Genomic DNA, 22,481 nt, shown 5'->3' on the forward strand with positions numbered 1-22,481 from the left:
TTTATTTTTAGACCTTTTCCCCTTAGATTCCTGCTCGTTTTGTCTAGGGGAATCGGCTAGTTGTTTTAAAATATGATCCGTACTTACCCGTTTTCGAGATGCATCTTCTCCGTCGCTTCCGGGTATGGGTCTTCGGGAGCGGGCGTTCCTTCTTGATTGACAGTCTTCCGAGAGGCTTCCGACGGTCGCATCCATCGCGTCACTAGTAGCCGAAAGAAGCCGAACGTCGGTGCGACTCTATACTGTGCCTGCGCACCGACGTTCGGCTTCTTTCGGAAAATCGTGACGCGATAGGTGCGACCGTCGGAAGCCTCTCGGAAGACTGTCAATCAAAATAGGAACGCCCAGTCCCGCAGCCCATACCCGGAAGCGACGGAGAGGATGCATCTCGTAAACCGTAAGTACTGCTCATATTTTAAAACAACTAGCCGATTCCCCTAGACAAAACGAGCATTCATCTAAGGGGAAAATGTGTTCTCTATGGGTGAACCTCCGCTTTAAGATGATTTGAGCTTTGGGATATGGTGCATTATCCTGCTGGAAGTAGCTATCAGAAGATGAGTACACTGTAGTCATAAAAGGATGGACATGGTCAGCAACAATACTCAGGTAGGCCATGGAATATAAACAATGCTCAATTGGTACTAAGGGACCCAAAGTGCGTAATGAAAATATCCCCCCACACCATTACACCACCAGCCTGAACAGTTGATACAAGGCAGGATGTATTTATGCTTTCATGTTGTTTACGCCAAATTCTGACCCTACTATCTGAATGTCGCAGCTGAAATGGAGACTTATCAGACCAGCAACATTTTCCAATCTTCTATTGTCCAATTTTAATAAAACTGGGAAAATTGTAGCCCCAGTTTCCTATTTTTAGCTGCCTTTCTATCATCCCGAACCAGTCTGCCAATTTTCCTCTGACCTCTGACATCAACAAAGCATTTTCATCCACACAACTACCGCTCACTGGATGTTTTCTATTTTTTGGACCATTCTCTGTAAACCCCAGAGATGGTTGTGCATAAAAAATGGCAGTAGATCAGCAGTTCTTGAAATACTCAGACCAGCACGTCTGGTACCAACAACCATGCCACGTTCAAAGTCGCTTAAATCTCCTTTATACCCCATTCCTATGCTCAGTTTGAACTTTATCAAGTCATCTTCACCATGTCTAGATGCCTAAATGCATTGCGTGGCTTCCATGTGATTGGCTGATTAACAATTTGTGTTACTAAGCAATTAAACAGGTGTACCTAATAAAGTGGCCTCAATTCCATCTCCTCATCCCACTGGTTCTTCTCTTCAGCAGGAAAGAGATGCTTGTAAATTATTTTTCCATAATAAACTTCAGGAGAATTCAGGAAGGCAAGAAAAGTGATATTTCCAGGGAAAGCTGCACAGTTGGGGTTACAGATCAGTGTTATGTGAAGGGGCACTGCTAAGCTATGAATGAGATTTTCACAGATACAGTGAGCTTCTGAGCCAGGAACATTGTGGTGCTGATAAGCAAAAATAGTCGGCACAATTAAGGCTGTTTACTGCAAACTGAATGATAGTAAATAGGGTGAACCAGTGTTCACTTTGAATACCTATCAAGAATAATCAAGAAAAGAATAAAAGTAAAGTAGATTTTGGATGATTGAAATAAGCACAGATCCATCATATTTATGTAATTTATTCAATCAATCCCAATGTTTGTGTGTGTTTTCTTTTACAAACAAACACAGTTTTTTAGATTTTTCCTTTGTACTAGTTTGCTAAATACATAGGGCCAGATTCTCGTCCAGCGGCATAATTTTGTGCGGGCGTAACGTATCCGCTTTACATTACGCCTCCGCAACTTAGACGGGCAAGTGCTGTATTCTCAAAGCACTTGCTCCGTAAGTTGCGGCAGCGTAGCGTAAATCGGCCGGCGTAAGCCCGCCTAATTCAAATTTGGATCAGGGGGGCGTGTTTTATGTAAATCTACTGTGACCCGACGTGATTGACGTTTTTCCCGAACGGCGCATGCGCCGTCCGTGGAATTTCCCATTGTGCATTGCTCCAAAGTACGCCGCACGGAGGTCATTGGTTTTCGACGTGAACGTAAATGACGTCCATCCCCATTCACGGACGACTTACGCAAACGACGTAACTTTTTCAAATTTCGACGCGGGAACGACGGCCATACTTAACATTGGTACGCTGCACTTATGCCTCATACAGCAGGGGCAACTATACGCCGGGAAAAGCCTAATGTAAACGTCGTAACTTTACTGCGTCGGTCGGGCGTACGTTCGTGAATTCGCGTATCTAGCTGATTTACATATTTTGACGCGTAAATCAGCTTACACGCCCCTAGCGGCCAGCGGAAAAATGCAGTTACGATCCGACGGCGTAAGAGACTTACGCCTGTCGGATCTAATGGATATCTATGCGTAACTGATTCTAAGAATCAGGCGCATAGATACGACGGCTCGGATTAGGACTTACGACGGCGTACATGGCGCTGCGCCGTCGTAAGTCCTTTCAGAATCTGGCCCTTACTGTATGTAAAGTGCTGCGTAAATTGTCGACACTTTACAAGTACCTGTAATAAATAGATAAAAATACATAAAAATATTATTATTATTATTATTATTATTATTATTATTAAAGAAATATCTTTAAAGAGAAAGTATGTAAAATTAATAAAGCATTCCATAGAAAAAAAAAAAAAAATATATATATATATATATATATATATATATATATATATTAATAAATGTGTAATGTAAGTAGCTATTTAGCAGTACATTTTGTTTTGGCCTTGCAGCAGGAAAAAAGCTCATTTGCAATTTGACTCTGCTTTTATTGTCATTAACATAACCCTAGACACACACATACACATTTTTAATTATTTGCCTAGGAAAAAGTAAGTTAAATGCCATATATGCAAATATGCATGAACTAGTTCTGCAAGCAAACTATATCAATGTAAATAATATAATATATATATATATATATATATATATATATATATATATATATATATATATATATATATATATATATATATATATATAAAAATCATAATGTAGTTTATCTCTTTAATAAATAGATTTATCAATGAAAATAGTTAAATAGGTAAATATCTGTGCCTCCTATCAATTAATATATAATTAAAAATAAATACACAAAATGTATAACTGTATTTCTCTTGCTGAAAAAAAGGCTAAAAAGGAACTGTTATAAAACAAGTTCATTAAAAAATGCTTTGATTTTTAATCATGTAACACTTAGGGTATCAGAATTAAAACCTTTTGGAAGGCCAAAATAGTTTACAAGCCACCACGCGTATTAATAGGCCTGACTCCTCTTTGCAATGTCATGTGTAATGTTAATCCTCATACTAAGTCACAGAGTCTCAAATGTCAACTGTCACAAGCTGTTCTGCTCTTCTACTGAACACATCTAAGAGCAAGATGGAGAGTTTTGAAGAAAATAATGGAGATAAGCATAAACTATTGGAATTACCAGGTACAACTGATTTGTGCACAGAGGAAGATGACGTGAAAGCTACAATTAAGCCTCGCTTATCCCCACTTCCCAGAAGACGGGCATCATCTGTATCTTCAGACGATGGAGACCTGGAACCACCACCTACAGTTGCAAGAAAGGTGTCTTTTGCAGATGCATTTGGCTTTGATTTAGTGTCTGTCAAAGAGTTTGATACATGGGATGTACCAATTGTATCACCAACGTTTGAAATAGAAAACATCAAAGTTGAGGAATTTTATTTAACTTCAAGCTTCATATTACCTCCAATTGGTGGCCTAATGGAAAGACTGAATACAAAAAAAGTGACACTAGAATCTGTGGATTTTATACCAAACACATCAGCTATGAAGGGAATTATTAGAGTGCTAAATGTGTCTTATGAGAAACAGGTCTATGTAAGAATGTCTCTTGATGACTGGCACAGCTTTTATGACCTTCTAGCAGAATATATTCCTGATTCTTCTAATGGGAGGACTGATCAGTTTGGTTTCACCATTTCATTAGTGAGCCCCTATCAAAAAAATGGCGCACGGGTGGAGTTCTGTATATGCTACGAAACTTCAGTTGGTACATTTTGGGATAACAATGATGGATGTAATTATGTGCTAACATGCCATAAAAAGTGTGTGGAAGAGCTTGTGGAAGTTGTTAAACCTTCAGAGGATGTAACAGACAAGAATAAGAAAAGCTGTCTTAAATCAGCAGTAAGGTAAGTGGGTTATGTGTAATACAAAATATGTAGCTGGCATTATTGTGAACACATTCCTTTAACTTCCCAGACCACATAGAATTATATAGTTGTGCTCCTGTTATGTACAATGTAGCATCTTCACATTCATATATTTTGGAATGAGCATTTCTTTATAAACACAAGTTTGCTAGATCATGTATACTGTACTTCTGTGACCAGTGTGTCTGCTATAGCTGTGGTCACCTTGAAGTGTCTGGGGTCAGATAACGCTGTGTTCCAGCTTTTGATCAGTGACAGTGGATTAAATGACTAAGCAATGTTTACTAAACATCCAATCACTGCAATGTAAAAAAAAAAAAATTAAAAGATATATAAAATAATAGGTATACCGGACTTTCTTTTGACCATTTAAGCTTCGATCAATACATATAAGTTTAACATTAAATATAACTATCTCAATCTTGTACAAATAAGTTTTGGTATACTGTGTAAGGGCTCATGCAGACAGGACTTTTTTACAGCTGCTTTTAAGGGTGTCTGATGTTTTTTTTTTTTTTTTTTTATTGCCTCCGAACTCTCCTCCATGCACACATAAACGTTCAGAGGAGTTTTGAGGCATATGGGGCATATTCAGAAAGATCGGTGTAATTTTCGGCGGGCGTAGCGCATCTCATATGTGCTACGCCGCCGTAACTTAGAGCGGCGAGTACCGTATTCAGAAAGAACTTGCGGCGTAGCGTAAATGGGCCTGCGTAAGCCCGCCTAATTCAAATTATCAAGGCAGTGGGCGTGTTGTATTACAATGAGCCGTGACCCCATGTAAATGAGGGCCCGAACGAACAGGGAATGCGTGCGCATGCTCAGAATCGCGTCGCAAATACTCCCTAAGATACGTCGGCTCAATGCTTTGTCGACGTGAACGTAACCTACGCCCATCCCCATTCACGTACGACTTACGCAAACGACGTAAAACGCGACGCTGTTCCGACGTTTCCGACGTCCATACCTCAACATGACTTACCCCTGATTTATGCGGGGTAAACTTACGCCGGACATACGCCTTACGTAAATGGCATAGCTAAATCCGACGGGCGCAATACGTTTCTGAATCAGCCTATCTTGCTCATTTGCATATTAGACGCGTAAAACAACGCAAGCGCCCCTAGCGGCCAGCGTAAATATGCACCCAAGATACGATGGCATAAGAGACTTACGTCAGTCGTATCTTGGACAAATTCTGGCGTATCTGATTCTTTTAAACAGGTGCCGAGATACGGCGCCTCACATTCGGACTTACGGCGGCGTCTCTGGAGATACGCCGTCGTAAATCCTTTGTGAATCCGGGCCATAAGTGTTTAGGGGCAGTAAAAAATAAAATTAAAACTATTGCCAGTGTGTTCATACTCTCAAAAATACAGCAGGGACTAAAGCCCCATACACACTATTAGATTTTCTGCAGATTTTTGTCTTCAGATTTACCAAAACCATATAATATGAGATCAAACCTTATGAGTTTCAATTCGTATGCAATCAGGCAGGCCCTTGCACTACCTGGTTTTGGTAAATCTGAAGGCAATAATCTGCAGTCTTAAAGAGGAAGTAAACCCTAATAAGTTTTTCTTCCTTTCTTCTCTGCAAAGTAAAGGCATAATGTGCTAGTATCCATGACATACTAGCACATTATGTGACACTTACCTGCAAAAATAGCCTGTGCCGTCCCTGCTGCAGGCCAAATCCATCTTTGCCGGTCTTCCTTCCGGGGCTGTGGACAACGGCTGTGTGACTGGCTGGAGCCGCATTACGTTACTCCCGCCCATGCACGCAGGAGGTGACGGTCATGGCACATACTCCTGAAGGAACGGACCGGTAAACAGTGAATATATCCTAAACAGCGCACGTTCAGGAGATATTTACAGTACCTATAGGTAAGCCTTATTCTAGGCTTACCTATAGGTACAAATGTTACAGGGAGGTTTACAACCTCTTTAAATAGCAATGCTAGTAAATAATTCTAATAAAATAGGCCATTGTCATTATAGTAGTTATATAGTAGAGAATGTTTTTATTTAAAAGTAGTGGGATAATGCAGAAAAGGAATTAGCTATCATCACATTCTGAAACAAATGCACCTGGGACGGAGCATTGTATTGTTATTTGCAAGCATATGTGTGTGTCACTCTATCTCTTTTGTATGCTATTTTCCTGAGTGGTATCACGGTATGACTGATGATTCACTAATTATTGAACTGTAAACATTACAATTAAACTTTCCAATCATTTTGTTATACTAAGTGCTAGGTGTACAGAATAAAGGAACCCTGAATGTAAACCTTTAGTATAGAAAAATATGGGGGCTCCCACAATGATCTATCTTAAAAATGTTAGTTAACGTGCTGTTAGGCTGACCTTCGGACATAAGTTTGTCACAGACCTAGAACACATGTGCCTATTTGGAAAGTCAGAGTAAGGTCAGAGGTCCTTATCTGTCTGCATTAGTGACTGAACACTTTTAGGCTAAGAAGGTGAGCAGAAAAGCCAGGCTTCTTTTTCAGAACTTTTTATTTGTTCAGATAACTGTACTTTTAAATCTTTAGCTTTTTCCGAGATATTGCCGTTGGATCTGTTGGTATATTCACTGCCTTTTCTCCTAAAGCCTTCCAGCTGAGCTTTTTCATTTCTGTGCATGTGCACCACAATTCTCCATTCATTCCTCTGGAAAGCTTATTTTTATTTTTGTTATTTAGAGGATTGCAGCAGATAAGAAGAAAAATATTGACTCCATACATGAGTCTAAGGCCCCGTACACACGACCGAGGAACTCGACGTGCCAAACACATCGAGTTCCTCGTCGAGTTCAGTGTGACTTTTCCCATTGACTAATGAGAAAATAGAGAACATGTTCTCTTTTCGGCCAGACGAGTTCCTCGTCGGCTTCCTCGCTGAAAAGTGTACACACGACCGAGTTTCTCGCCAGAATCCAGCTCCGACCGAGTTTCTGTCTGAATTCTGCCGAGAAACTCGGTCGTGTGTACGGTGCCTAACATATATTTCAGTTCACTGCAAAAGTACATTTATAAAAGTATACAAATATCCACACAGTACAGTATGACATATAAAATCCACATTGAACAACCATAATCCGTATGTGGAGATGTCAAAAAGTCCAACTAAATTAAGAGAAAGGTCTTGGTATAATGGGTATAGAAAGACCCTTTGATTCCGAGAGTGGTTGCAGGAAAGGAACCTATGCCCAAAGAACCTCAGAGCATAGTAAGCACGAGTGTACAAAAGTCAAACATACCCAAGCCTGCCTGGATCCCTGCACATCCAACAAATTATTCAATATATTATAGAAAGAGGTTAATACAGAAAAGACATAAAGCAAAAAAAAGGGGGAGAAAAAAAACAGTGGAAATTTTTTTAATGTCGGGACACAATATAGATAGCTTTTCATAGGAATAATTTGCATGCATGCCGGGGTGCCGGGGGGGGGGGGGGAAGCAGAATCCAGTCAGGAGACATTTGGACAATAGGTTGGGTGGAGTGGAGTCCAGTGGGCCTCACAAGAAAAGTCTCAGAAGAGCATGGTATGTATTTGGGAGATTTGTTGGGGGTTGGGGAAGCTGTCCCTATAAAGAATAACTGTACTACAAGTACAATTGTCACCTTGCCAATTTAGGACAAAGCAGCAGTGTCTTCGCAAAGTGGTCACCCAACCCACTGACACCGTACCAGAGTTGCCCTGCTGCTCCTTCCTCTGGTGCTTCCAGCTATGGGTGAGCATGTGACATTCTCCCATGTGGTATTGATCAGGCATAGCAGCCAATTGCTAGGCCCAAGGCCTGTCACTCGGCAAAGGCAGTGACTTCATCACTCCCCTATTGTGTTTAACACCAGTTGACACTAGCAATTTTAGTACTGCCTGCGACAAAAGCAGGGGTTGTGAGGGAGTGCTGGCTAGGTGAGTAACAGTGGTTCAGAGAGTCTTCTTAACCACTTAAGGACCACCTAACGCCGATATATGTCATGGCTGGGCACAAACACGTACCTGTACGTCCTCTTAAGTGCCCAGCCGTGGGTTGCGCACGCCCACGACCCGGTCCGAAGCTCCATGACCGCGGCCTCGGGCCCCTGCGAACCTGATCGCCGCTGGAGTCCCGCGATCGGTCACAGGAGCTGAAGAACGGGGAAAGGCGTGTGTAAACACACCTTTGCCGTTCTTCACAGTGGCACTGTCATTGATCGTCTGTTCCCTGATATAATGTCAGACGTCCAGCCCCGCCCCCATACAGTTAGAAACACATATGAGGTCACACTTAACCCCTTCAGTGCCCCTTAGTGGTTAACTCCCAAACTGCAATTGTCATTTTCACAAAAAACGATGCATTTGGTTTAAAAAATGTGTCAAAATTGTCCGATGTCTCCACCATAATGTCGCAGTCATGAAAAAAATCGCTGATCGCCGCCATTAGTAGTAAAAAAAAAATTATTAATAAAAATGCAATAAAACTATCCCCTATTTTGTAAACGCTATACATTTTGCGCAAACCAATTCATAAACGCTTATTGCGATTTTTTTTTTTTTTTTACCAAAAATAGGTAGAAGACTACGTTTCGGCCTAAACTGAGGGGAAAAAACGTTTTTTTATATATTTTTGGGGGATATTTATTATAGCAAAAAGCTTCAAAACCACAAATCTACTTTCCCTGAACCCTCTTGCATCCCTGTATCCCCAATTATCCCACAAACATTCTAAATATAAATGTCAAGTATTCTTAAATCCCTTTCTTGTAATCCCAAAGATTCAGATTCCTGATGTGCTTAGGGTGCGCAACCCAACCTGAAGTTCAAGGAAGTGATGAACAGAATGACACAGAAACAGAAAAATAGAAAATAAAAGCAAAATGAGAGAATTTGGGACGCAAGAAAAGATAATTACATTATATAAGTGGATTTTAATTTAAAGGAGTTGTAAAGGCAAAAGGTTTTTTATCCAAATGCATTCTATGCATTAAGATAAAAAACCTTCTGTGTGTAGCAGCCTCCCCAGCTACCCGTAATACTTAGCTGAGCCCCATCTCTGTCCAGCCCAGTCCACGAGTCCCTTGGCTAGGGACTCTCCCTCCTGATTGGCTGAGACACAGCAGCGACCCTATTGGTTCCATCGGCGGTCAATTAAAGTCAGTTAGCCAATCAGAAGAGAGAGTGGGTGGTCTGAATGGCAGCTAGGAGCAGGGAAGAGGGACCCAAAAAGAGGAGGATCCAAGCTGCCCGTCAACTGTTACCATCCAAAAGGGTGTCCAAAATGTGTCACATTTTGTGATGGTGGCATGATCCCCCCCCCACCCACTGGAAACACATTTCTTCAATGGAAAACCTGTGGCCATAGGCTGCCCACAACAGAGGGGGAAAGGCAGGCAGCAGCAAATAGAGGAGAGAAATTGTGCTGCAAGGTTAGTGGGAATGAGTTTTGGGTTCGGACCAAAGTAGAATTCTGTGTGAACTTTGCAAGTTCAGTTTATGGGCAAACTAAATCGGCTGTGTGCCCGCTGAGCTAAATCAGCAGCAGCATCACTGCGACTGTTAAATGTGACAGCTTCCCACTCAGGACACCCTTTTAAACACATGCTTGCAGCCTTTTTTGACTGTAGGAAGTGCATGTTGAGAGGCTGCAGTCTTAATCCCCTAAACACACTGCATTTTATTCCCCAAAGGACATAACAATCTGGATTGATTAATTCAACATGAGTCTAGGTTGTACAGATCAGTTCTACACAAATAAAATAAATAAAAATGTTTGTTTGACAATGACATGCTATATAAAATATAACATGGCATTGATAACATCTCTACTTCCTTGCAGAGTATCAATACAATTAATAGATTGATTAATTCATGTTACCTTGGACATCCTTTCAATGCAATAGGAAGCACTTCCTATGGATGCAAATTATTAATTTGGCACCACATGTGCTGCCTAAAATTTGCAATGCTCCGATTAGTCAGTATAGGGAACATTTCGATTTTGGTTCAGGAGAATCTTTGATTTCTATTGTGCATGAGTTCACAGGTTAGGCTTTAGTAGTGTGGTTTTCCATACACAACCCACTACTTAGAAGATCAGGATGGATGAAAGTTATTGCTTATACTTATAAATATATTTCAGCACTAAAAGGCTAAAATGATAAATTCAGTCCTATGGTTTGTATTTTTATGTCAGCAGGCCGCCATTTCTACTGATCAGAGAAATGCTAAAGCTGGTGTGTCGATAGAATCTATAGATACTTTTATGGTAACAATCCAGTGTAGTAACACAGTACTACATGGTATTGCCTAAATTGTAACCAGTAACATTTTTGTGGATCATATATAGACTCTAGCTTTGGTGTTTCTCTGAAATAGATATGGAAGGCTGACAGGGCGGGACTTATGTATGCGTTCGCTTCTGCGTGCGAGTTAATTGAATTTTTTTTCTTATTTATTTTACTTGATTTTATTTATTTTTATACAGTTAAAAAAAACAAATTTGGATTACTTTTATTCCTATTACAAGGAATGTAAACATCTCTTATAATAGGAGAAAGCATGACAGGTCCTCTTAAATATGATATCTGGGGTCAAAAATACCCCGGATCTCATATTTGGGCTAAAATGCAATAATAAAAAAAAATTGTCATTTGAAAAAATTGTCTCTTTAAGACGTATGGGTGGAAGTGACATTTTGACGCCACTTCCATTGTGTTATGTTATGGAGACAGGTGGGGGCCATCTTGCCCTCACTCGTATCCATGACAAGCCACGTACAGGACCCGATCGCCTCCGCCGCTGCCGACGGCTCCGGTAAGTGGCGGAGGGCGCTGGAGAGCGGCGGGAGAGGCCCCCCCTCCCACCACTCTCCAGCGCCCTCCGCCGCTTACCGATAACGGTGATCTCACTGCGAATCCGCCGCGGAGACCACCATTATCGTTTAAAGGACCGACGCCTGAAGAGATGGCTATCTCGGTTGTGGCAGCAGCTGCTACCGTTACCGAGATAACCCTCTTCAAAAAGAGGATGTATATAGTCGTGCGCAGGTCCTTAAGTGGTTAAAGAGTGAAGGATAGAGTCAGATGATGATCGTAGTATTTGAGAAGCAACAGGGTCCAGGGGGCAGGAGGTTAGGTGGGCGTTAAAAAAAAGTTTAGTGATTTTGGACAGCCGCAAGATTTTGGACAGCCGCAGGAAACAGGATAAAAACACTACAAGCCACAGCAAAATAGGATAACCCTAACGCGTTTCACACTAATATTTAGCGCTTGTTTTACCAATAAAAGGCAACATAGAGTTTTTTTTCAGAGTCCAAGATTTTCTTTATTTTTTTGCTACACGCATTGCCAGCACCCGTGGTTTCTGAGAGGAGGCTAATCACTAAGCAGACCCACCTGGAGCAGTAACTCCCCTTCCCTAGAAATCTAATGACTGTTAAACAATATCCATTAGCAATATATATTTGACAAGCTATTTACAATTAAAAAAAAAATGTCAGTTTAGATACACTTCAATTTTAAAAACAAATCTCTTATACTGTAGTAAACATTCATAAGAGAGGACACTACTTATATCAGATCCATAATGTTTACTAAAATTAATTATAATAGCAATATTTAAAAAAATGCTATTTTAGAGCATAAAAGTCTGTGTTGCCATTATTAAAAACTAGCTGTATTCTATGCACTTCATATACTGAGGCTTCCAGTTCTCATGGCTTGTGGTATATGTCAGCTGTTCCAAGATTAGTGCAGATGGATTTAAAAGTAGCCTTGCAGTGCTTGGAACTGAATTAAAACAATGTCTAAAGAAATCACAGGGAAAAAAATCCAAAGCACCAGTTTAAATTTAAATTCTATTTTTGCATGGGGCCCCTTTGTGTAAAGTTCCACACCCCTTACAAATTCAACTAAATATGATGGTTTGCCATTGAATTTTTATACAGTATCAGCACCTTAATACTTTATGCCAGAAAATATCTCTACAGGTGAAATGTATACGTGGCAATAAAGCCTGACAAATACTTGGAGCTAGAAAGGGCAATTTCCCAGAGTTACTATAAAATGGTCACAAGCAAATATTGATTTCAATTTAACTTGAAATGCCCTTTAAACAAATCCCTATCCAACACAAGTATACATTTATGTGCAGCTTCTTATGGTGTTCTTCTAAGATTTTTTTCTTTTTTTTATTTACTCAAGAAGCAAACTGTTTTATGTATTCCTTTTTTTTTTATCTGCCCTCGCCATTGGGGGGTTTACATATGTCAGAGCGAGTAGTTATCATAAAGAAATAATTACACAGAAGATTAAAAATCCCCTTTTCTGGTGGAGTTTAATCATAATGGCCCAGATTCAGCATAGCTTGCGCTATATTTGCGGGGGAGCAGGGCAACGATTTTGCCCTGCGCCCCCGCAAATATTTTGCGCTGCCCTTGATTCACGGAGCAGTAGCTCCGTGAACTGCGAGGGCGCGCCGGCAAATTTGCCCGGCGTAAGCGCGCGCAAGTTAAATGATCCCGCCGGGGGCGGGAATCATTTAAATTAGGTGCGCTCCCGCGCCGAGCGTACAGCGCATGCTCCGTCGGGAAACTTTCCCGACGTGCATTGCGGCAAATGACGTTGCAAGGATGTCATTTGCTTCAAAGTGAACGTGAATGGTGTCCAGCGCCATTCACGAAGCACTTACGCAAACGCCGTGAAATTCAAATTTCACGGTGCGGGAAGGCCGGCTATATTTTAGCATTGGCTGCCCCTGCTATTAGAAAGGGCAGCCTTGCGCTAAAGTTGCCGTACGGAAACTCTGTACCTGGCCTGCACGGGGCCCGCGCAAGCTTGTGAATCAGTGGTATGTCCAGGTGTGAAAGGGGCCTAAAGAAAAAAAGTAATTTAAAACTACTCGCGGCTGTAATAATTTGTCGGGTCTCAGCAATACAGATAAAGCTCATTAAAAAAAACGGCATGGTTCCCCCCCCAGTCCATTACCAGGCCCTTTGGGTCTGGTATGAATATTAAGAACCAAAATTTCAAAAAAATTGCCTGGGGGTCCCCCCAAATTCCATACCAGGCCCTCCAGGTCTGGTATGGATATTAAAGGGAACCCTGCTCCATTTTTTTTAAATGGCGTAGGGGTCCACCTCAAAATCCATACCAGACCCTTCAGGTCTGGTATTGAATTTAAGGGGAAACCCAGCTCCAAAATAAAAACAAAAGTGTAGGGGTCCCCCCAAAAAATCCATACCAGACCCTTTTCCGAGCACAGGAGCGCAGGAAAGAAGGGGAGGATGAGAGAGTGGCCCCCTCCTGAACTGTACCAGGCCACATGCCTCAACATGGGAGGATGCTTTGGGGTCTGATCCCCAAAGCACCTTGTCCCCATGTTAATGGGGACAAGGGCCTCATCCCCACAACCCTTACCATGTTGTTGTGGGGGTCTGCGGGCAGGGGGCTTATCAGAATCTGGAAGCCCCCTTTAACAAGGGGACCCCCAGATCCCGCCCCCCATGGGAAATGGTAACGGGTACATTATACCCCTACCATTTCACCCAAAAAAGTGTCAAAATTATAAAAAAAGACAAGCGACAGCTTGGGACCCTGCCCCCCTCTGACGCCATGGGGAACCGCCTGTGGCATCAGAGGGGGGCGGGGGTCACCCATTTACGTTAACTGGGTGGCCCTGCCTTCAGTTATATAACAGTTGTCACTTGTCACGGCGGGAGAAGCGTCACTCGGTGGCCACCCCCCATGGAGGTGGAACTGTTGCGGTTTTTGTTTTTGGTGCACATTTTTATTTTTTTTAATAAAGGACCTGTCCCAAGCTGTCTCTTGTCTTTTTTACAATTTTTTACACTTTTTTGTGAAATTGTAGGGGTACAATATACCTGTTACCAATTCACATAAGGGGGGCCGGGATCTGGGGGTCCCCTTTGTTGAAGGGGGGTTCCAGATTCCAATAAGCCTCCCCCCGCCCCAGACCCCCACAACCATCAGGCAAGGGTTGTGGGGATAAGGCACTTGTCCCCATCAACATAGGGACAATGTGCTTTGGAGGTCAGACCCCAAAGCATCCTCCCCATGTTGAGAGCATATGGCCTGGTACGGTTCAGGAGGGGGGCGCTCTCTGGTTCATTTTTTTCAATGAGTTTTATCTGTATTGCTGAGACCTGACACTTCATTACAGCCAAAGTAGTTTTAAATGGCTTTTTTTCCTTCAGAAATGTAATTTTGCTGCGGGACTGTTCTAAACACAGAAAAAATGTGCCACTTTACAGGGATACTATAGACACCCCCAAGGCACAAGATTTAAAGCAATATTTCACTTTTATTGATTCACTTTAAGCATTATTAAAATCACTGCTCCCGAAAAAACTGTAGTTTTAAAAAAAAAAAATTGCATTGATATATTTCCCCTGGGGCAGGACCCAGGTCCCCTAAAACACTTTTTATGACAATACCATGCATATAAGCCTTTAAAATGAGCACTTTTTCATGTTCGTGTCTCTTAGACAAGGTGTTCGCATGTTCGAACAAATTTTTTGCCTGTTCAAGTTTTGGTGCGGACCGAACTGAGGGGTGTTTGGCTCATCCTTACTGATAGGTAAGAAACATTGAAGAATAGCGCTGAACCATAGGGTTATCTTGTAGGTTGTCTTATTGATTATATTAAAATAAAAGTCAGTGGGGGGAGGGGCAATCCAAAAAGTGTTTTGGGGATCCAGATGAAGTCCCTTCATCAGGGCATGATAGAAACAATGTGAATGGTCTAGAAATGAACAGACCTTTAATGGTATTTCTTTCAGTGTGATTATAAGCATGGATCTTTACAGCAGCTGGTTTGGTTACTTTATGGGTTGTCCATTTGACTTTTAGTGGAATAAAGTCATATATGGACCTTTTTGCAGTGGTTTAGTGCTTCAATTTATGTTTTTGTTTCATCCCTTACTGAGCTAGAGGTCACCAATCAGTGGGGAATATAAGCTTTACTGATTGCAGAGGCATAGATCTTACTTAGCAGGGGCATGTTGTACCTCTTTATCCTTTATTGCAGCATGTTGGCAGGGAACAGATTTTTCTACACCAGCTGTGGCTATTTTCTAAGAAAACAAAATGTACAACTTTGCACTTAAAGTTCAACTGGGCTTTAAATAATGTTACTAGTTAGCTGACAACATGTTGTCCACTGACAATATACTCTAGTTGGGGTATGGTGCAATGGTTTGGTATTTTGTAGTATTTTTAAACACTATGTTATTTATTGCCAAAAAATATATATAATAATAATGTTCTGAAATAAAAAAAATAACACATGTACTTGACTAGGAAGGATCAAGAAGGATATCTAAAAATACAACTGCTCATTGAAACCATCATACAGAACATGATCTAAAAAAAATACCATCTTAGGCCTCTTTCACACGGGGCGGATCAGTGATGATCTGCGCCGTGAACCTCCGCTTGCTCAGCGGGGATTGCTCCGCTGATCCACGCTGAGCCGGCGGATGACAGGGCGGTCCCCGCACACTGTGTAGGGACCGCCCTGTCTTTTTTCCGCTTTCCTCTATGGGGGGATCGGATGAACATGGACTGTATGTCCGTGTTCACCCGATCCAATCCGCAGACGAATGGAAAAATAGGGTTTTCCTCCGTCTGCAGAATCGGAGGATTGCGGAACCGGGTGAGATCGGGTGTCAGCGGATATTCATCCGCTGACACCCGCAATCTCATAGGGATCAATGCATGTCCCTTTTTCATCCATACATGGATGGATGAAAAATCGGACATACGATCCGCCCGTGTGAAAGAGCCCTTAGGAACATTCATGTGTTAAAAGAACACTTAGCTCTTCTGCACCCATGATTTCCCCAGAAAAAGTGATGACAGATATGTTCGGCATGACATCAGATACCTAAATGTAGGTTTTTCAATGCCTACAATATATTTTTGATAGAGCTGGTGAAATTGTACATGCAAACTTTGAGGTGCAATATTCCTCTTGTCTTGAACAATGTACCTTTCCTCAGAGTATTGCAGTTGTTAAAGGTTCCTATTTAACAGTACTGTTGGTATGCCAACTATTCCAGATCCTCTGTGTTGTTTTAGCTTTATAATTGTCCCCTGACATAGGAGGATCTGTGAAACATCATATTTATTGGGGGTTAATTTACTAAAAGCAAATAGTTTTTCCAGAGCTTAGTAAAGTAGGTGAAACTTTACTTTACAAAGAATATCTAATCATATGCATGGAAAAAAAAAGTTTTTTTTTTGCTTGTACGTGGTTGGATGATGGAAGTCTGCAGAGCTTTCTCTCATTTAGTACGCTTTGGAGCAACTGCAAGTGAAACGTACACAGTCTATTTGCGTTTATTAAATCAACCCAATTGTTTTTTATCTATCTAGCACATTTTTATTTTATGCTAAAATTTCTCCATCTTTGCCTTTCACAACATGGCATATTGTGTAGGTTGAATCACTTTTTGAAGACACTGATGTTCTTGTAATCTTCCCAGGGATGTTTTCCATAAATGCCCAACTCCAAGCAAAACTAGTTTTTGTGTGTGAAATGCACTGTCAGGTTTATTTCTATCTCCTGTCTGGAACGACATCTCCTTATCCTTGTCTGTTTAACGTGTGTCAGACAGAACGGAAACTCACCATAAATCTCCCCAACAGCACACAGACTTTAAAAATAACCTCCCAGGCTTTCTATCCCTGAGATCCATGCACTGCTGATCCAGACCTTTTAGTGACTTGTGCCCTATTGTCTCTCTTCTGAGCATTCTGCAATTCTTCATCCATGTTTTTGTCACTTACTATTATGACATGCAGAGCCACCTAAAGCGGTGCAATATTATGCAAGCATGTTGCATAATATTGCACAATGGTGGGACGCAGAGAAACACTGCATTCTAGTGTGAACATCACACACACAAAACTATTCTTTTCTGTATGTCATTGGAATTACCTACTTTTATCTAAGAGAAAAACATTGGTAGCTGCCCCTTAGGGATCTCATGTTGTTACATTATAGCTATTAGCCAAACACCTGTCAGGTATTTTTTGCTGTGTGTGCCCCTGTAAGGCCCCATACACACGATAGAATCCATCCGCAGATAAATCCCAGCAAATGGGTTTCTGCGGATAGATCCTATGGTGTGTACACGCCAGCGGATCTGTTTCCGCGGAGAAATCTCCTCTGGGATGGATTCCAGCAGATCGGATATTTGCTGACATGCACAACAAATCCATCTGCTGGAATCCATTCCAACGGATGGATCCGCTCGTCTGTACAGACTCACCGGATCCATCCGTCCAAAGGGATTCCCCGCACGCGTCGTAATGATTTGACGCATGCGTGGAATTCCTTATATGACAGCGTCGCGCCCGTCGCCGCGTCATAATCGCGGCGATGGCGCGACACGTCATCGCCAGAGGATTTCCGCGCGGATTTCAATGCGATGGTGTGTACACTCCATCGCATAGAAATCTGCGGAAATCTTTGAGAGGATTTATCCGTGGAAACGGTCCGCTGGACCGTATCCGCGGATAAATTCTCTCGTGTGTATGGGGCCTTAAAGAGATTTGCCTTCTTTATTTGTCCGATTTACCATTATCATAGAGAGTGAAATAAAAAAAAAATCACCAGAACAGGAATATGCCCCGTACACACGATCAGAATTTTTCCATCAGATTTTCCGATCGTGTGTAGCCCCATTGGAGTTTTTTTCATCGGAAAATCCAATTAATTCCATCGGAATTTAGATGTAGAACATGTATTATATTTTTCAGATGGAATTGCGTCGGAATTCTGATGTGATTTGGCTGGGGAAAAGGCAGATTGTGTGTACGCGGCATTAGAGGGGAAATACTCCAATGGGGACACTAGATCTGGCGATAACCAGGAATTCCCTCACTTTGGGACAGAAAGGGAAATGAAATCTCTCCAATAGGACACAGGTGGCAAAAAAAAACTGACAGGGATTATAACCCCCCCTTACCCTATCCAAAATGGAAAAAATATTTGCTTTTAGTTCTACTCTAAGTTATTTATGTATATTTAAATGTTTTACTTATGAGACCTAACCTTCATGTTTTGCAAATATGATAGATAGATACACATCACTAGCTTCCAACATTAATAACTATGGATATTCTTATTTTATTATTTAAGATGTGGTTTACTTGGTTGTGTCATCTGAACATTTTCCCATAGAACAGTGTAGGCAATATAGCCATATTTTGAGTCTATCCATTACATGTTAGTCATTATCGGTGTTCCCATTGTGTTTGTGCGCTTATCCCATGTCTGCATGAACCTTCATAATAGAAATGTTAACCACTTGTCGACCAGCCGCTGTCATTATACTGCGGCAGGTCGACAAGATCCCTTGAACCATCGTAGCTGTACGGGGGTGCCGATGCTCGTGACCGGCAGTCGCGATGACTGCTGGCCGTGAGCGATTGCAGGCATGAGAGGCAGAACAGGGACGTGTGTGTGTAAACACACAAATAACACATAGAATGCATTAAGATAAAAAAAAAAAAAAAACATTCTGCCTTTAGAACCACTTTAAGTTGTAATATGGCGTGTATAGTAATTGTATATGTTATTTATTTATTTTTAAATGAAAAGTGGAGTCACCCTTTGAATCTGAAGCTACCTGTCCAACTTGTTTTCTGATGCCTCATACACACGACCGAGAATCTCGTCTTAAAAGAAACGTCGTTTTCCTCGACGAAGTTCTTGTCAAGCTTGATGAGGTTCTTGTCAAGCTTTCCTTGCATACACACTGTCGAGATAAAATCTTGTTGTTCTCAAACGCGGTGATGTACAACACGTACGATGGCACTATAAAGGGGAAGTTTGATTCCACTGACGCCACCCTTGGGGCTGCTTTTGCTAATCTCATGTTACCGTGTGTTAAGTAAAAGTTTGGTGAGAAACGATTTGCGCTTTTCAGTCTGTTACAGCGTGACGAATGTGCTATCTCCATTATGAACGCTACTTTTACCGAAGGTGCGCTCCCGTCTCATACTTTATTCTGAGCATGAGCGGGTTTCTAAGCATACACACAAATGTGTTTCTCGTCGTAAACCAGCCCGACGAGAACCACAGCCAGAAAATTGAGACTCCTGACAAGAAAAAATAGAGCATGTTCTAATTTTTTCTGGTCGAGATCCACAACAGTTTTCTCGACGAAAAACATACACACATGTCAGCAGGTTTATTGATGTTTTTTGCAGAGGAAAACAGTTGTGTGTAAGAGGCTTGATACTAAATTAACTTAATTTAATGCTTCTGTGACTGTTCCAACCATGCAAAACTATTGTGTTCCATAAATCTAAAATTAAATAATTAGTTTCAGGTGTTTTTTAGGGTAGATCCATTTAAGTGCTGTTTGAGGTTTGTATAATCTCTTTCTTTGAAGTGGAGTTGTAGGTCTTACACCTAGCCCTAAACTGCAAAGATAGAGATAATCTGTCTTCTTCTGGCTCCTCTCTGTGACCTTTCCTGCAGGGGTGTCTCTAACAGCAGCCATGTCACCTCTGGAAAAGGTCTTAATATGTGAATTGAAATTAGGCTAGTTCAGAATGGACTGGCCAAATTTTGATCCATGTATGGGCACTTTGGGTATATGTTGCTGCCAGATTTACCTAGTTTACCAACTGCTTAGTGTCTGACAACCCTCTCTTTCAATCCCTCAGTGTGAAGCCCTCTTAAAGTCCTTTTAGGTTTGCAAACTGATGAGTTTAGTCACATTTTATGCTAAGAAAAAAATTATACATACGGATTTGCACATCCATCTTCAGTTTAGTTCAGTTCAGTTTACGTCAGTTTACATTTCAGTTCTGTTCTCTTCACTTGGATTTGCACAGAAACACATTTACTGTACCTTTGTAAATGTTACAGGCTTGAAAATATTTTAAGCCTAAATTTAAACCAATAAGTAAAAAATCAGCACAAGAGCCATTACATTAACTGCTTGCCGACCAGCCGCCGCAGTTATACGGCGGCAGGTCGGCTCCCCTGCACGAGAGCCCATAGCTATAGGTCAGCTCTCGCGCAGGCCACTAGGGGCCCACGATTCCCGTGCGAGTGCCCGGCGGGCGCGATCGCCGCTGGGCACACCAAATCACTCGTTACAGAGCAAGGACCGGGAGCTGTGTGTGTAAACACACAGCTCCCGGTCCTGTCAGGGAGAGAAATGCTGATCTTCTGTTCATACAATGTATGAACAGAAGATCAGTCATTTCCCCATGTGAGTCCACCCCCCCTACAGTTAGAACACACCCAGGGAACATACTTTACCCCTTCCCCGCCCCCCTAGTGTTAACCCCTTCACTGCCAGTGGCATTTTTGTAGTAGTCCAATGTATTTTTATAGCATTGGACTAAAAAGCATTGGATATAAAAATGCCAATGGTCCCAAAAATGTGTCAAAAGTGTCCGAAGTGTCCGCCATAATGTCGTAGTACCGAAAAAAAATCGCTGATCACCGCCATTACTAGTAAAAAAAAAATATTCATAAAAATGCCATAAAAATACCCCCTATTTAGTAAACGCTATAACTTTTGCGCAAACCAATTAATAAACGCTTATTGCGATTTTTTTTTTTTTTTACGAAAAATATTTAGAAGAATATGTATCGGCCTAAAATGGGGGGAAGAAAAAAGTTTTTTTGATATATTTTTGGGGGATATTTATTATAGCAAAAAGTAAAAAATATTTATTTTTTTCAAAATTGTCGCTCTATTTTTGTTTATAGCGCAAAAACTAAAAACCGCAGAGGTGATCAAATATCACCAAAAGAAAGCTGGGGGAAAAAAAGGACACCAATTTTGTTTGGGAGCCACGTTGCACGACCGCGCAATTGTCAGTTAAAGCGACGCAGTCCCGAATCGCAAAAAGTGCTCTGGTCTTTGACCAGCAATATGGTCCGGGGGTTAAGTGGTTAAAGGAGAAGTGTTCCTTGTGCTGCTAACTAAGGTTATAGTTATAATCCAAAGTAATATGGTCCTCTCTACCCCTGCAGCAGTAATCTTCTGGTGCCAGGAGTTGGGTAAATGGAGCCAAGGAACCCATCATATGCACTTATCAAGAGCACTTTTCATCCTCTCTTCCATTCACAGAAACTGTACTATAGCTTCCATGAATAAAGCACAATCTATGAATGGAGGATGGATGGATGAATGAAAGATCTTCCTCCTCCATTCATAGATCGCATTTCAATAATGAAAGCTATAGTACATTTTGTATGAATGGAGGACAGGGGCAGAAAGTGCAGGCATAGTTGGTACTCTTAACCACTTAAGACCCGGACCTTTAGGCAGCTAAAGGACCCGGCCAGTTTTTGCGATTCGGGCACTGCGTTGCTTTAACTGACAATGCGACGTGGCTCCCAAACAAAATTGGCTTCCTTTTTTCCCCACAAATAGAGCTTTCTTTTGGTGGTATTTGTTCACCTCCTGCGGTTTTTATCTTTTGCACTATAAACAAAAATAGAGCGACAATTTTGAAAAAAGTTTAGGCCGATACGTATTCTTCGAAAAAGAAAAAGTGCAGCGCTGAATATTAAGTGAAATGAATCAAAAAATACGGTAAGTAATCCAATTCTGTGAAAAATCAATAAAATTGAAAAAAAGAGGAAATACACCACCAAGTGGTATGGCAAGTGAAAAACACAAAAGTGATGATAATGCAGTAACCTGGAGAACCACTAGAAGGTGGAATCTCTCTAAGCTAGTATATAACTAATTGGCACTGTGATAAGTGATGTAACATATATGTGTAGACAAAAAACAAATAATAAATTGAACCCCAAATGAAGTCCATGTAACAATGCGTGGTAATCCAAAATATATATGTGACAGTCCAATGTCAGACTGGCATGTGCGGTCCGTTAAGGTGAAGTTGGTCAAGAGATCTTATGGAGAAAAACCAAACAACACAAGGGTGGAAGATGGTGGTAATCTTCTCAGGTGTGGAAATTGAGTGATCTTGGTAGATAGTGGGAACCTCGTCAGCAATCCACAATGGTATCCAGATAAATAAATATATAAAAAGATGGGTACTCTTACCAGAATACGTGGACATACACGTCAGCGACGGTATGTCAAATAAGCATGCACGAACTCCTAGGCAGCGGTGATGTCAGTAGAAAGCCTTTTGATGTGCCGACCGTTGATCCACCAGAGCTGGTTTAATCCAATGACAGGAGACAAATCGTGCAGGGGAGATTCTC

The 22,481-nt window shown here is 41.4% G+C and overlaps 1 protein-coding gene across 2 annotated transcripts in view; it reads left to right on the forward strand.

Moving 5' to 3' along the window:
* Nucleotides 1–3,368: 3,368 nt before the first annotated feature.
* PPP1R3A (protein phosphatase 1 regulatory subunit 3A) overlaps nucleotides 3,369–22,481 on the forward strand; it is a 73,877-nt gene continuing 54,764 nt past the window's right edge. For both annotated transcript variants that reach the window (XM_040343803.1, XM_040343804.1), the window contains exon 1: nucleotides 3,369–4,234. In XM_040343803.1, coding sequence (XP_040199737.1) covers nucleotides 3,396–4,234 — 839 coding nt within the window. In that variant the 5' untranslated portion in view covers nucleotides 3,369–3,395. The remainder of the gene's footprint in view (nucleotides 4,235–22,481) is intronic.

The sequence above is a fragment of the Rana temporaria genome, chromosome 3 (genome assembly GCF_905171775.1).
Source record: "Rana temporaria chromosome 3, aRanTem1.1, whole genome shotgun sequence".
Taxonomy (NCBI): domain Eukaryota; kingdom Metazoa; phylum Chordata; class Amphibia; order Anura; family Ranidae; genus Rana; species Rana temporaria.